Source organism: Saccoglossus kowalevskii, chromosome 4, assembly GCF_978046115.1.
Source record: "Saccoglossus kowalevskii chromosome 4, keSacKowa6.1, whole genome shotgun sequence".
In the NCBI taxonomy this organism is placed as follows: Eukaryota; Metazoa; Hemichordata; class Enteropneusta; family Harrimaniidae; genus Saccoglossus; species Saccoglossus kowalevskii.
In genome coordinates this window covers 44,082,321-44,099,772 of record NC_140644.1, presented here as the reverse complement: position 1 = coordinate 44,099,772, position 17,452 = coordinate 44,082,321, and the positions used below count along the sequence as shown (strand labels likewise).

Sequence of the window (17,452 nt, the reverse complement as noted above, 5' to 3'; positions counted from 1 at the left end):
TTCATAGTTATTATTTCATTTTAGAAAGACTCGTTTTCTCCAGGGAACTAACATATCCTCAGAACTTTGATGTGCTTTGGTGATGATGTTGGCCTGAATTAAGGGTCAAAATGTCTTGGGGAAAAATGCAAGAAAGTTTGGCTCTTGGTGCTATGGACCCTGCATTAGTCTTTGTGTCAAATTAGTCATGTAATGTTTTCTTTAAAATTCCAAATAAAAGATTAATACATTGCTTGTCTTTTCTTTTTAATTTTGACTCTAGCATAAAGCACACAATGGGAGCCTTTGTGGTTAGTGTGTCTGTTGTACTGATATCTCAATGGTACAAAGATGCTGTGAGATGTAGTGTGACACACATCAAACTTGTATAGGTGTTTTTGAAAAATTCACATAAATAATTAAGTACATTAATAACCCATGTGTGTCTGTCAGTCACTGGCCCTCGACAGGTGACAATTATCACAAGTCTCTTGTTTAACATTATACAGTATACTATTTTATTGAAAAAATAGATCCAGTATTATAAATGGCATAATTACTGCTAGATCCAGGTATGGTCAAGTACGTGTTCTGTAAGACTTTTCACCTTTTTGATTGCTGCTTGTGCTGGACCAAATTTCTGCATTACTTGCAACTCACTAGCAATCCATCCTGGTAATTTTGTTCTGATATGTGATTTAGCGTAGCGGTGATCCAGGAGTAATATTGTTGCATAGTCGTCTTTGTGACGAATCGCACGGCCTGAAATGAAATTGTAACAAGATAGTGATGAGTTTGAATAATGACTGTCATTTCCATCAACCAATGATGCCATAACAGAAAGTTTGCAATCTTTTACTAAAACTACTATTAATATAAACATTTTTGGAGTATACAAACCAATTGACTGATTGACAGCTTTCATGCATAGATTTTCATAATGAATTTGTCCTGGCAGTTTACCATCACCAGATGGTCCCTGAAAAAAAAAATCACGCAATAAATCAGGGTGAACAAGTCATTGAAAATGACACAGTCCCCGTTAAATTTTTGAAAGTTCTCTTTGTGCTCGTCATATTAAAGCGGAGGGGTTGTCGCGAGCATGTCCTTGAAACTTGAGTTCCAAGTGGCGTATACAACAGATTGTTTATTTACATCAAAACACGTGTTTGTGTCATAGTAATATGGCCAAAATAAAAACAGTCGTTATTCGGCCTTCTTTGATCTGATTATGAAATACACTGATATGTATGATGTATGTGCCAAATACGAATGAAAATGGTACATAAATTGTGGAAATATAGTAGTAAAGTCAGATGGCTGTCAATCGGCCATCCTTGACCAGATTTTGAAACAAATTGTCATGGACATGCATCCTAACATGTATAAAGTACATGTATGTGCCAAATTTGAATGAAAACTGACAGAGCACATCCAAGATACCGCATAAAAATACAAAAACAAGATGCCTGCCAGTCGACCATCTTTGATCCAAATGCGCAATAAATCGTCATGGACATGTATCCTAACATGTATAATCTATGTACCAAGTTTGAATGACAACTGACAAAGCATGTCCAAAATACAACATTTTCAAAAAACAACATGGCTGCCAGTCGGCCATTTTGAATCGAATCGCTAAACCACTGCATGTGCATATGTCCCACATAAGGTACTAGGCACATGCAAAAAATGAACGGAATCGGTCCAAGGGATTCTGAGATACGACTCTGGACAGACGGACGGAGATCGAATTATAAGTCCGTTTTCCGACTTTGTTCGAACGGGGACTAACAATCAACCAATGCATACAATTGGCTATTTTGTATCATTCCTGAGCAGCTATTTTGTGGACAATTTCATATGTCAAAATAAGCATAGTTGTCGTTCAGTATTAGCTGTAGTCAATGTTCAGTACAAGTGACATGTAGAAATGAAAGATCAATGTTTTTTTTTAACACTTTCACAGATTATATATTGTGTTACTTTCAGTATAGTACCTACGTGAAAACTTTGAACTGAATTGGACTATATCTTACAGAGGAAATAGCATGAAAGAAAAACGCAGCCAGTCAGGTATCGTTGTTCAAGTATCTCCAAAAGAAATATGGCTTGCACCGTAACCTAATATGTAAGGTCATCATAAAAGTTTGATTGAAAATGCTCTATTCAACGGAATCAGGCCATATCGTCCTAGACAGAATGTGATTTTACATTTCGACAAAGACAAAACATGTTGTTGTGTTACCTGGCAGTATAATGCCTATGTACAAACTTTGAACTGAATCAGGCCATATTTTTCAGAGGAATCAGCACAAAAAGGAAAAAACAAAATGGCAGTGAGTCGGCAATTTGGTTCAGATTTTGAAAAAAATATAACGTGAACCTTTAACCCAATATGCATGATCACCATACAAACGTTGGATTGAAATCGCCCTGCTAATCTCCAAGAAACTGTTCCGAACATGTTACAGACTGTGATTTCAAGATATTAAACAAAATAGCCACCATTTCGACAAATATGATTAAATATCAAAACAAAACATGGTGTTGTGTTATCTCAAAGTATAGTACCTATGTACAAACTTTGAACTGAATCAGGCCTTATCTTATGGAGGAATCAGCATGAAAATGGAAAAAAACAAAATGGCCACCAGTTGGCCATCTTAGACCGAATCTCGAAAAAAAAGTGACGTGCACCTAATATGTGTAATAATGTGTAACCAAATATGCATGATCACCATACAAATTTTGATTGAAATCACCCTGTTCAGCTCCGAGAAACAGTTCCGGACACGTTTAAATATCAGAATTTAGCAAATTTGAGGTCAAAATGGCTGCCAGTCAGCCATATTTAATCGAATCATAACGAAAATTGGCGTGCATATGTAGGTCATCATACATTGTCTGTATGTCAAGTTTGAACGAGATCTGTCAAAGGGTGTCCGAGTAATGGACTTCGTCTGAACGGTGACTTAAAAAGGAAACTAAGAATACATTTGACATAGTGAAGAATACTGGTTTTTCATTTATCTTGGTTATTAATCTTATTCTACCATTTCTACTATTTGTTATGACTGACATAACAACATCAACACAACACACAAGTGTTGTAACATTTTTTCATGCTCGCAATTCTTTTGAACTGGAACCACTGCTTGAATCCTAACCAGATCGCTGTTAGATTTCAGTGCCATATATCTTTGTGTTCAGCAGCAAGTTGAAAATAATGTGATCAATATTTGACAAAGTCAAGTCTTACAACATAATGACAAAACTCTACATTGTGACTAGCTATGAAAGTCATCTCTGGAAACATGATGTACCAAGGTAACCAAATATGGTCAAACAGGGCCAGGTGTGATAAGGAAAATTATTGCAAGTCTCACTCATCGTGTTTCTTACAGCGTTACGAAGACAATTGTGGCATGATATCAATGTAGTGACACTTACCATAGTACTGTTAAGATAATCCATTTTTTCTTTCAATTCTGGTGACTTAATATTTGGGTATGGTAATCCAACCATCACAATACACCTTAAGACAACATTAATTATAATTAACTTCACATTCATCATTGGTCTGACATTGTGCCAATATGTTGAAAGATTTTTGGGTGGTACTATGTCCAGAGTAAACTTACACCAAATATATAACACTCAATCAAATAATTTTTCAAAGAAATCGTTCTCTGCTGTAGTTTGATTGTTTGCAAAATGTATGTCATTAAACCATGCAAGCAAGATTTGAAATGTGAATCACTGTTTCAGAGTTGTATACAGAACACAATCACAATGGCAGTGAAGACATGGGTTCAATAAAATACCTTCCAAGGCCATCTGAGAAATTTATTCCTTCACTCATTTTACCGCCAACAACTGATAACAACAACGCTCCAGTTATACCAGACTCATTAGATGTCTTGTCACATTGCTGTTAAAATAAAAGAAGATTAAATCATTCACTTCCATATAAACATTCACTTTCACTTGAATTATATTTCACTATATTTGACCATATATTATACCATGGTTACTCTGAAATTAGTCACCTGATCAGCTGAAGCAAGGTCTTATAAAATACCTGTGATCCTGCCCCTAAACTAAGTGAATCAAATCATAAGTCTTATATCTGGCACTAAAATACCTGTGATCCTGCCCCTAAACTAAGTGAATCAAATCATAAGTCTTATATCTGGCACTAAAATACCTGTGATCCTGCCCCAAAACTAAGTGAATCAAATCATAAGTCTTATATCTGGCACTAAAATACCAGTGATCCTGCCCCTAAACTAAGTGAATCAAATCATAAGTCTTATATCTGGCACTAAAATACCTGTGATCCTGCCCCTAAACTAAGTGAATCAAATCATAAGTCTTATATCTGGCACTAAAATACCTGTGATCCTGCCCCTAAACTAAGTGAATCAAATCATAAGTCTTATATCTGGCACTAAAATACCAGTGATCCTGCCCCTAAACTAAGTGAATCAAATCATAAGTCTTATATCTGGCACTAAAATACCTGTGATCCTGCCCCTAAACTAAGTGAATCAAATCATAAGTCTTATATCTGGCACTAAAATACCTGTGATCCTGCCCCTAAACTAAGTGAATCAAATCATAAGTCTTATATCTGGCACTAAAATACCTGTGATCCTGCCCCTAAACTAAGTGAATCAAATCATAAGTCTTATATCTGGCACTAAAATACCTGTGATCCTGCCCCTAAACTAAGTGAATCAAATCATAAGTCTTATATCTGGCACTAAAATACCAGTGATCCTGCCCCTAAACTAAGTGAATCAAATCATAAGTCTTATATCTGGCACTAAAATACCAGTGATCCTGCCCCTAAACTAAGTGAATCAAATCATAAGTCTTATATCTGGCACTAAAATACCTGTGATCCTGCCCCTAAACTAAGTGAATCAAATCATAAGTCTTATATCTGGCACTAAAATACCTGTGATCCTGCCCCTAAACTAAGTGAATCAAATCATAAGTCTTATATCTGGCACTAAAATACCTGTGATCCTGCCCCTAAACTAAGTGAATCAAATCATAAGTCTTATATCTGGCACTAAAATACCTGTGATCCTGCCCCTAAACTAAGTGAATCAAATCATAAGTCTTATATCTGGCACTAAAATACCAGTGATCCTGCCCCTAAACTAAGTGAATCAAATCATAAGTCTTATATCTGGCACTAAAATACCAGTGATCCTGCCCCTAAACTAAGTGAATCAAATCATAAGTCTTATATCTGGCACTAAAATACCAGTGATCCTGCCCCTAAACTAAGTGAATCAAATCATAAGTCTTATATCTGGCACTAAAATACCTGTGATCCTGCCCCTAAACTAAGTGAATCAAATCATAAGTCTTATATCTGGCACTAAAATACCAGTGATCCTGCCCCTAAACTAAGTGAATCAAATCATAAGTCTTATATCTGGCACTAAAATACCAGTGATCCTGCCCCTAAACTAAGTGAATCAAATCATAAGTCTTATATCTGGCACTAAAATACCAGTGATCCTGCCCCTAAACTAAGTGAATCAAATCATAAGTCTTATATCTGGCACTAAAATACCAGTGATCCTGCCCCTAAACTAAGTGAATCAAATCATAAGTCTTATATCTGGCACTAAAATACCAGTGATCCTGCCCCTAAACTAAGTGAATCAAATCATAAGTCTTATATCTGGCACTAAAATACCAGTGATCCTGCCCCTAAACTAAGTGAATCAAATCATAAGACTATGAGCAGTGGTACAAGATAATGGGAGAATTGGAAATTAACACATAGCAACTTGATAGCTATTTTGTAGCGTATTTCCTGTGCAGGCATATTATAATGAGGGTTCTAAATGTTACCTCAGGTCACAGTCACTCTATCCCCAGTCTGGAAACGGTCATTGTATTAGGTGTGAATTGGCCTCCTTCCCTGGCAAAGGCGCATTGCGGGTATGGGCAAAGCATTGTCACGTGATCAGTACGCAGCCGGCCACTATTTTTGACATCGTCAGTGTTATGTATTTTTTGTTTACAACTTAGTTGTTTATTCCAGAATTCGTGCTTTTTCACATAATTTTTTAATCAGGATATCTGTATAAGGTCATATTTTAGCCAGCGAGTAGTTCTTCAATTCATCTATTTCACCAGCAGCAACACATTTTCGAAACAAATTTTCATACCTTTACCTAGATATTTGTCGTTTTTGATTTTGGGATGATTGAAATGAACTCTATTTTATTTACCATACTTCTCGGCGCGAAACCAATATTTGTCTTCGATTTTGACATTTTATGATCGAAACATATCATTAAAAATTGGTGGGCTGATTTGTTATTTGTCACACCGCATTTTATTAATGTTAAATTGAGCGACTTTTATGGATGCTTTTTAAATCGTAAATGCAAATGGCGACGTTTTGAAATGACAATGTACTCAATTCTGTGCTAAAAAAATCATTTATACAAACATTGAAGCATTGTTATATACTTTTGCATAGAATAAAGTCATTAGTTGTTGTATAGTTGACTTGAACTGTTATAAAACCCCGAAGAATCAGAAATATCACAGGTTTTTCGATCGACTACATTTACATGAACGACGCCATTTTGACAAGATTTGTTTAGCGATGTCAGCATGTTGGCACGCGAAGTTTTTTCCCTATTAAAACTAGAAAATGAACATAATTCCCGATATTAATCTTTGCATTGCAGGAACTGAATGTTTATGAGTTGGTAGGCTGGTTGTGATGTGTATCAGGGTTCAAAAAACCCAAATTTCATAGTGATAATTTTGTTTACATGTTTGTTTACGTTGTGATTGCCCGAATTTTAAGTCAAAGTGAAGTCATACAGGGAGGTATCGCTTTGCATGACGGTAAATTTTCCGATTTTAATGATTATTTTGACGGTATTGTAATTTGTCTGACTTCCTAGTTCTCTCGGCCCGGGCGTGAATGGTTTGTTTACCCGCACCACGGTTCGAGACAAAAGAACGCTAGTCGTTTCCAGACCGGGGGTAGAGGGACTGTGCTCAGGTATTTGGTAATGGATATACCGTACTCAACCCTTCAAAATGACCCTAATTTAACTGATAATTGCTTAACGAATAATATGACAGAACCCCACACTCTCCCCGTGGCTTTCGTTGCGTATGGAAGTTATTTTCATGAGTGATGAGGTGTATCCTGCGGTCGTACTTTCACGAGTGAAGCGAGTGAAAGTAAAGCACAATACACCGCATCTCAACTTCCATGTGCAACGAAGGCCACGGGGAGGGTGTGGGGTTCTGTTATTATTATATATGTTCCATATTTGATTATTTCATATTAAAGAAAGAATGTGCAACAAGCTGGGGTGGCATTTAGGTCGGTGAAACTTTAGCCCATTAATATGTTCCAAGATAGTGTTACGCCCTAGCAACGTGTGTCAGTGTAGAACGCGTTTCACTGTCAGTATGAAAATAAAATAATCAGACGTCTAATCTGAGTCACTGTCCGAATAAATAACTCATGGACGTTTAGTTGGGACCACGACAGAACTGTGCATTAGCAAACATGCCGTGCAACTGCAGTACTCCACTGACTGGTTGACTTTCGTCGACAGGGGTCACTACAACTTCGTTTGTGATGTTGCTTGCTGATTGTTCAGACTCATTCAGAGTCTTGGTTACCGGTTAAAACGTTGCTCATTTTCTTTATTTTGAACCGAAATACCGATTTTGATTTTAGTGACGAATCAAAATAAACTGCAGTACATATGTAATAATGGTAATTGTTTTATATGATACAGCGTAGATATCGACTGCCGTGAATATGGTAACCGTGCGTAAACTGTGCTTCGACAATGACCTGTTAATAAAATAACAAGATCTCTCTGGGAACAATCAGCATATTTGGGGCAGATAGTAACCTCAAAAGCGAGGTCAAATATCCGCTACCAAATACCACCTCACATACCATTTATAACCTCTAAATAATAAATTTGTTGTAATTTCACATGTTTTGTTAAAACCAAGTGAAACTCAATGCATTTACAGTATTTGTACTACCACCATTACTTTTAATATTTGGTTATTCACTACAAAGGGGATCACAGCCAATCCCAGAATAAAATCTAATTAACGGCTCATGAAATTTATCAGATTAATTAATCATTTATTTAGATTTCTATGTAAAAACAAAAACTATACTGTGTTCCAAAAGATGTAGACTTTAAGAGTTCATGGAAGATTGCAATACTTTGAACTCATTGCTTGCAATGATACCCTAAAAAAAGTTTAGTCTTGTGACCTGACATACACCACAACAAACACACTATGCAGTAAGACAGAGTGCTAACACTAACCTGGATACAGCTTGTATATTCAGCTAACACGTTCTCACACACACTATGCAGTAAGACAGAGTGCTAACACTAACCTGGATACAGCTTGTATATTCAGCTAACACGTTCTCACACACACTATGCAGTAAGACAGAGTGCTAACACTAACCTGGATACAGCTTGTATATTCAGCTAACACGTTCTCAGAAAGATTTGCTTTGCGTGGTTCCCTCAGCACTTTTTTTTTAGCACCCAGCCGAGTCAATACACCGGTTTTATCCCAGTGTGCGTGTACTTTGTATTCATACTCGTATGATGGGAAGAAACAGACAACTCCACCGGGCACTACACTGCATACGTTACACATTACTCTGCCCAGCTCATCTAACTGTAATGAGGAACAAAATGTAATGTAGATTTCATTTCTGTTACTACATTATAAAATCCTCACAAAAGAGAGTAAATAAATTGAGGATGAGAAATATTTGTTGATGGAATGCCAAAAGTATAAAAAAGCGTCTTGCTGGTTTTAGTATCAGAGCGATTGACTTAAAAAGGAGCAGTCCTGTTGGGCCAGTATTTTCTGAAACTTGTCAAGTCAACTATAACGTTCCAGGCTCTGGGGCCAAGAGGTATGCAAACAATGACATGGATTATCTATCCAATGTTGGATTTGAAACATTGTAGTTATTTAGTAACATTCTTTCTTAGAGTCAGAGACCATGCATGTCATAACCAAAGTGATTAAACAGAACAACAGTAACCTGCCAATGTTCTACTGTATAATCATCACATTCTCAATCAAAGAAAGCTTAGAAAGAACTCCCATGTGCTGAGAGTATTGGAGACACATTAAATATAATAATTAGTACTTTAGATATCAGAGTGAAAGCTTAAAATTGGTTAATTGTGCAAATTAGGTAATTAATATGTACAGATTTTAACCCACAATTATCCAGGTCTGTCTATTGTCCTACAGCATCCATGTACAAAAATTCATTGAAATGTGATGATTAGTACTAGAGATATAAATTGTGAAAAATGAAAATTAGTTAATTATACAAATTAGGTGATTAATATGCATAAATATTTACCAAAAACTAATTGGGTCTCTGCATAGTTCTAGATTCATTGAAATGTGGTGATTAGTACTTTAGATATCAGTAGAAAAGCTGAAAATTAATTATGCAAATTAGGTAACTAATATGCACAATTATTTGCCCTAAAACTAACCAGGTCTCTGCATAGTCCTAAAGAATCTATGTACCAAGTTTCATTGAAATGTGATGATTAGTACTTGAGATATCTGTGGAAAAGCTGAAAATTAACTAATTATGCAAATTAGGTGATTAATATGCACAAATATTTATCCTGAAACAATCAATCTCTGCATAGTTCTTGAGTATCTAAGTACCAAGTTTCATTGAAATATAATGCTCACTACTTATATAAAAAGCTGAAATTGAATTAATTATGCAAATTAGGTAATTAATATGTACTGATATCAAGATAAAAACTATTAGGTCTGTGCAGTGTCATGACATCTAGGTACCAAGTTTCATTGAAATGTGATGATTAGTACTTAAGATATCAGTGGAAAAACCGAAAATTTACTAATTATGCAAATTAGGTAATTAGTATGCACAGACTTTTACCAAAAACTGATCAAATCTGCGCATAAGTTCAGAACATCTATGTACGAAGCTTCATCAAAATCCAATGAGTGATTCTTTAGATATCAGTGGAGCAGTCATTGAACAGCTAAAAATCAGCTAATTATCATGTAAATTAGGTAATTAATATGTTTGGATTTTTACCAAAACCTAACCAAATTTGCGCATTGGCCCAGAGCATCTATGTACCAAGTTTCATCAAAAACCGATATATGGTTCTTGAGATAGCAGTGGAACAATCGGACACATATGCACACATACAGACACACTAACTGCAAAGACTCCATTATGTGCTTCGCACATGGGAGTCAAAATCAGAATTCCTCTAACATCACAACTGATGATAAACTGATAAAAGAACTGTCACAACAAAATTTATCCTGTAGAAGAATTCCTAGACATGCCTACAATAACTTCAACTAAAGTCTGAAATATCTTAAACTTACCATCTCTTTCTTATCTCGGGATTGATATGTAAAATCTAGTTCAACTCCAACAGGCCCAGTGCATAATGCTATTGGCAATAGATGATCATCAGGAATAACATGCCCTTATATGGAAGGAAACAAATTAAGTATAATATGCATAACCAAATATAGAGAATAAAGATTGCTATGCATGAAAAAATATGGAAATTAACTGTAGGCAAGTAAATATATATTAAGTGCATATTTGAAATGGCAATACATGACCCAAATATGAAAAACAAAGATGGCTGTGCATGACCAAATATGGAAAGTAAGGATAACAAGACTAAGTAGTGAAGATAATGGTGCATGACGTAATATTGAAATTTACAGAGGTAAATGACCAAACATGAAAGATAAAAAGCAGCATTGAATGGCCAAAATAATGAAATTGAAGATGACAGTGCATGACTAAATAAGGAAAATAAAGATGGCAGTGCATGACCGAATAAAGAAAATAAAGATGGCAGTGCATGACCGAATAAGGAAAAATAAGATGGCAGTGCATGACCGAATAAGGAAAATAAAGATGGCAGTGCATGACCGAATAAGGAAAATAAAGATGGCAGTGCATGACCGAATAAGGAAAATAAAGATGGCAGTGCATGACCGAATAAGGAAAATAAAGATGGCAGTGCATGACCAAATAAACAAAATAAAGATGGCAGTGCATGACCAAATAAACAAAATAAAGATGGCAGTGCATGGCCAAATAAGGAAAATAAAGATGGCAGTGCATGACCGAATAAGGAAAATAAAGATGACAGTGCATGACCGAATAGGGAAATAAAGATGGCAGTGCATGACCAAATAAACAAAATAAAGATGGCAGTGCATGGCCAAATAAGGAAAATAAAAATGGCAGTGCATGACCAAATAAGGAACATACAGATGGCAGTGCATGGCCAAATAAGGAAAATAAAAATGGCAGTGCATGGCCAAATAAGAAAAATAAAAATGGCAGTGCATGACCAAATAAAGAAAATAAAAATGGCTGTGCATGACCAAATAAGGAAAATAAAAACTGCAGTGCATGGCCAAATAAGAAAAATAAAAATGGCAGTGCATGGCCAAATAAGGAAAATAAAAATGGCAGTGCATGACCAAATAAAGAAAATAAAAATGGCTGTGCATGACCAAATAAGGAAAATAAAAACTGCAGTGCATGACCAAATAAGGAAAATAAAAACTGCAGTGCATGACCAAATAAGGGAAATAAGACATGAAGACAAAGTCATGCAGCAAAGTAATAGTGAATACTTACCACATGCAAATTCTGATATTTTTTCTGGAGTGACTCCAGTAGCAAAAAATAACTGTTCTTTAAATTCAGATATTGGTTGCATAGTTCCACCCGCTACTATCACAGATTTACATTTGGTGACAATTTCCTTGAAATGTACAGCAGGGTTCAAAAGCAGGAATTTCACACTTGACTCACTCAATGTTTCTGTCAATCAGTAATTAATATAAGCTATTAATAGTTTGTAGTAGTCATGGCTAATTTAAAACAAGCAGCCTATCGGCTGAGATAGCTCCGCTGTTAGCAATGCACATTTCAATTAAAGAACTGAAGACATCATTAGAAAATGAACAATATGAATAGTATCAAAGCAATCGGACTTACAGTTTTTAACAAGAAGTCGAAAATATCACTTTTTACCAAAAATTACAAAAATATTCACCAAAATAAATTAATTAGAGAATTGAAGATATCATCACAAAATGAACAAATCTGAGAGAGGTCCACATGTAGTACCTATATATGTAATATCAAAGCAATCGGACTTACAGTTTTCAACAAGAAGTCGAAAATATCACTTTTTACCAAAAATATTCACCAAAATTAGAGAACTGAAGATATCATCACAAAATGAACAAATCTGAGAAAGGTCTACATGTAGTATCTATATATGTAATATCAAAGCAATTGAACTATTGGTTTTTAACAAGAAGTAGAAAATATCACTTTTTACCAAAAATTACAAAAATATTCACCAAAATTAGAGAATTGAAGATATCATCACAAAATGAACAAATCTGAGAGAGGTCCACATGTAGTACCTATATATGTAATATCAAAGCAATCGGACTTGCAGTTTTTAACAAGAAGTAGAAAATATCACTTTTTACCAAAAATGACAAAAATATTCACCAAAATTAGAGAATTGAAGATATCATCACGAAATGAATAAATCTGAGAGAGGTCCACATGTAGTACCTATATATGTAGTATCAAAGCAATTGGACTTGTGGTTTTTAACAAGAAGTCGAAAATATCACTTTTTACCAAAAATGACAAAAATATTCACCAAAATTAGAGAATTAAAGATATCATTACAAAATGAACAAATCTGAGAGAGGTCCACATGTAGTACCTATATATGTAATATCAAAGCAATTGCACTTGCGGTTTTTAACAAGAAGTCGAAAATATCACTTTTTACCAAAAATGACAAAATTATTCACCAAAATTAGAGAATTGAAGATATCAACATGAAATGAACAAACCTAAGAGAGGTCTACCCAAGGTACATATACACCAAGTATCAAAGCATTCATGCTTGTAGTTTTCAAGAAGAAGTCGAAAAAGTAAAACATTGACACGGACGACAACGACGGACAATCACTCATATGATAAGCTCCGCTCGACAAAGTCGACAGCGGAGCTAAAAAAAAAGTATTTATGACATTGCATGTAAAAAGAGCATTAAACATTACATAGAATGCCACTTTTCCAAAACTAATACTTGTACCATATACATTGCTGATGGTATGAGAAGAATGATGATACTGCAGTGTGTGGATCAAACCCACAAACCTAGTCAATCACAACCATGTGAGTTTAGTTGTGTAATCACTCTACAACACACATTAATAAATTATATATGCTGATACTGCAGTGTGTGGATCAAACCCACAAACCTAGTCAATCACAACCATGTGAGTTTAGTTATGTAATCACTCTACAACACACATTAATAAATTATATATGCTGATACTGCAGTGTGTGGATCAAACCCACAAACCTAGTCAATCACAACCATGTGAGTTTAGTTATGTAATCACTCTACAACACACATTAATCAATTATATATGCTGATACTGCAGTGTGTGGATCAAACCCACAAACCTAGTCAATCACAACCATGTGAGTTTAGTTATGTAATCACTCTACAACACACATTAATCAATTATATATGCTGATACTGCAGTGTGTGGATCAAACCCACAAACCTAGTCAATCACAACCATGTGAGTTTAGTTATGTAATCACTCTACAACACACATTAATCAATTATATATGCTGATACTGCAGTGTGTGGATCAAACCCACAAACCTAGTCAATCACAACCATGTGAGTTTAGTTATGTAATCACTCTACAACACACATTAATCAATTATATATGCTGATACTTATTGTGGTCATACCTTGTTTGTTGATGACAACTCTTCCATCTTTATCAGCATTGGTTAAAGCGTGCAAGAATTCTTCGATTTGTCGTAATGGAGAAGACGATATGACCTGAGATTCATCTGCAACACCAGCACCTTAGATAACAATTGTGAACACACATGAATATTATTCAATAATGCATTGCCGTCCACACAAATATGACTCTATATGTTATCGTCAGCATTAGTCTATGGCACAAAATAGTATGCTGCAATTAAACTTGCATGCATAACTCACTAACCCAATTGTTTATAGTACAGTTCCACTGTATCTGTATAACAGTCTCTAAAACTCACCAACTCTTGGAGTTACAGTTCTACTGTATCTGTATAACAGTCTCTGAAACTCACCAACTCTTGGAGTTACAGTTCTACTGTATCTGTATAACAGTCTCTAAAACTCACCAACTCTTGGAGTTACAGTTCTACTGTATCTGTATAACAGTCTCTGAAACTCACCAACTCTTGGAGTTACAGTTCTACTGTATCTGTATAACAGTCTCTGAAACTCACCAACTCTTGGAGTTACAGTTCTACTGTATCTGTATAACAGTCTCTAAAACTCACCAACTCTTGGAGTTACAGTTCTACTGTATCTTTATAACAGTCTCTAAAACTCACCAACTCTTGGAGTTACAGTTCTACTGTATCTGTATAACAGTCTCTGAAACTCACCAACTCTTGGAGTTACAGTTCTACTGTATCTGTATAACAGTTTCTGAAACTCACCAACTCTTGGAGTTACAGTTCCACTGTATCTGTATAACAGTTTCTGAAACTCACCAACTCTTGGAGTTACAGTTCTACTGTATCTGTATAACAGTTTCTGAAACTCACCAACTTTTGGAGTTACAGTTCTACTGTATCTTTATAACAGTCTCTAAAACTCACCAACTCTTGGAGTTACAGTTCTACTGTATCTGTATAACAGTCTCTGAAACTCACCAACTCTTGGAGTTACAGTTCTACTGTATCTGTATAACAGTCTCTGAAACTCACCAACTCTTGGAGTTACAGTTCTACTGTATCTGTATAACAGTCTCTGAAACTCACCAACTCTTGGAGTTACAGTTCTACTGTATCTGTATAACAGTCTCTGAAACTCACCAACTCTTGGAGTTACAGTTCTACTGTATCTGTATAACAGTCTCTGAAACTCACCAACTCTTGGAGTTACAGTTCTACTGTATCTGTATAACAGTTTCTGAAACTCACCAACTCTTGGAGTTACAGTTCTACTGTATCTGTATAACAGTCTCTAAAACTCACCAACTCTTGGAGTTACAGTTCTACTGTATCTGTATAACAGTCTCTGAAACTCACCAACTCTTGGAGTTACAGTTCTACTGTATCTGTATAACAGTCTCTGAAACTCACCAACTCTTGGAGTTACAGTTCTACTGTATCTGTATAACAGTCTCTGAAACTCACCAACTCTTGAAGTTACAGTTCTACTGTATCTGTATAACAGTCTCTGAAACTCACCAACTCTTGGAGTTACAGTTCTACTGTATCTGTATAACAGTCTCTAAAACTCACCAACTCTTGGAGTTACAGTTCTACTGTATCTGTATAACAGTCTCTGAAACTCACCAACTCTTGGAGTTACAGTTCTACTGTATCTGTATAACAGTCTCTGAAACTCACCAACTCTTGGAGTTACAGTTCCACTGTATCTGTATAACAGTCTCTGAAACTCACCAACTCTTGGAGTTACAGTTCTACTGTATTTGTATAACAGTCTCTGAAACTCACCAACTCTTGGAGTTACAGTTCCACTGTATCTGTATAACAGTCTCTAAAACTCACCAACTCTTGGAGTTACAGTTCCACTGTATCTGTATAACAGTCTCTGAAACTCACCAACTCTTGGAGTTACAGTTCTACTGTATTTGTATAACAGTCTCTGAAACTCACCAACTCTTGGAGTTACAGTTCCACTGTATCTGTATAACAGTCTCTGAAACTCACCAACTCTTGGAGTTACAGTTCCACTGTATCTGTATAACAGTCTCTGAAACTCACCAACTCTTGGAGTTACAGTTCTACTGTATCTGTATAACAGTCTCTGAAACTCACCAACACTTGGAGTTACAGTTCTACTGTATCTGTATAACAGTCTCTGAAACTCACCAACTTTTGGAGTTACAGTTCTACTGTATCTTTATAACAGTCTCTAAAACTCACCAACTCTTGGAGTTACAGTTCCACTGTATCTGTATAACAGTCTCTGAAACTCACCAACTCTTGGAGTTACAGTTCTACTGTATCTGTATAACAGTTTCTGAAACTCACCAACTTTTGGAGTTACAGTTCTACTGTATCTTTATAACAGTCTCTAAAACTCACCAACTCTTGGAGTTACAGTTCTACTGTATCTGTATAACAGTCTCTGAAACTCACCAACACTTGGAGTTACAGTTCTACTGTATCTGTATAACAGTCTCTGAAACTCACCAACTCTTGGAGTTACAGTTCTACTGTATCTGTATAACAGTTTCTGAAACTCACCAACTCTTGGAGTTACAGTTCTACTGTATCTGTATAACAGTCTCTGAAACTCACCAACTCTTGGAGTTACAGTTCTACTGTATCTGTATAACAGTCTCTAAAACTCACCAACACTTGGAGTTACAGTTCTACTGTATCTGTATAACAGTCTCTGAAACTCACCAACACTTGGAGTTACAGTTCTACTGTATCTGTATAACAGTCTCTGAAACTCACCAACTCTTGGAGTTACAGTTCTACTGTATCTGTATAACAGTTTCTGAAACTCACCAACTTTTGGAGTTACAGTTCTACTGTATCTTTATAACAGTCTCTAAAACTCACCAACTCTTGGAGTTACAGTTCTACTGTATCTGTATAACAGTCTCTGAAACTCACCAACTCTTGGAGTTACAGTTCTACTGTATCTGTATAACAGTCTCTGAAACTCACCAACTCTTGGAGTTACAGTTCTACTGTATCTGTATAACAGTCTCTGAAACTCACCAACTCTTGGAGTTACAGTTCTACTGTATCTGTATAACAGTCTCTAAAACTCACCAACTCTTGGAGTTACAGTTCTACTGTATCTGTATAACAGTCTCTGAAACTCACCAACTCTTGGAGTTACAGTTCTACTGTATCTGTATAACAGTCTCTGAAACTCACCAACTCTTGGAGTTACAGTTCTACTGTATCTGTATAACAGTCTCTGAAACTCACCAACTCTTGGAGTTACAGTTCCACTGTATCTGTATAACAGTCTCTGAAACTCACCAACTCTTGGAGTTACAGTTCTACTGTATTTGTATAACAGTCTCTGAAACTCACCAACTCTTGGAGTTACAGTTCCACTGTATCTGTATAACAGTCTCTAAAACTCACCAACTCTTGGAGTTACAGTTCCACTGTATCTGTATAACAGTCTCTGAAACTCACCAACTCTTGGAGTTACAGTTCTACTGTATTTGTATAACAGTCTCTGAAACTCACCAACTCTTGGAGTTACAGTTCCACTGTATCTGTATAACAGTCTCTGAAACT

At 35.8% G+C, this 17,452-nt stretch overlaps 1 protein-coding gene across 2 annotated transcripts in view; it reads right to left on the bottom strand.

Annotated features, from left to right (window-relative positions):
• The window catches only part of LOC100369213 (ATP-dependent DNA helicase DDX11-like), a 54,548-nt gene that overhangs the window by 581 nt on the left and 36,515 nt on the right, over nucleotides 1–17,452 (bottom strand). Inside the window, exons 14-21 of one of the 2 annotated variants that reach the window (XM_085498166.1) lie at nucleotides 13,895–14,014; nucleotides 11,726–11,911; nucleotides 10,441–10,544; nucleotides 8,491–8,709; nucleotides 3,807–3,913; nucleotides 3,433–3,517; nucleotides 880–958; nucleotides 587–741 (exon numbers count right to left, since the gene is read on the bottom strand). In XM_085498166.1, coding sequence (XP_085354292.1) covers nucleotides 587–741; nucleotides 880–958; nucleotides 3,433–3,517; nucleotides 3,807–3,913; nucleotides 8,491–8,709; nucleotides 10,441–10,544; nucleotides 11,726–11,911; nucleotides 13,895–14,014 — 1,055 coding nt within the window. Of the gene's footprint in view, nucleotides 1–470; nucleotides 742–879; nucleotides 959–3,432; nucleotides 3,518–3,806; nucleotides 3,914–8,490; nucleotides 8,710–10,440; nucleotides 10,545–11,725; nucleotides 11,912–13,894; nucleotides 14,015–17,452 lie in introns of those variants that run through there. The other variant, XM_085498165.1, reaches the window with a different exon arrangement.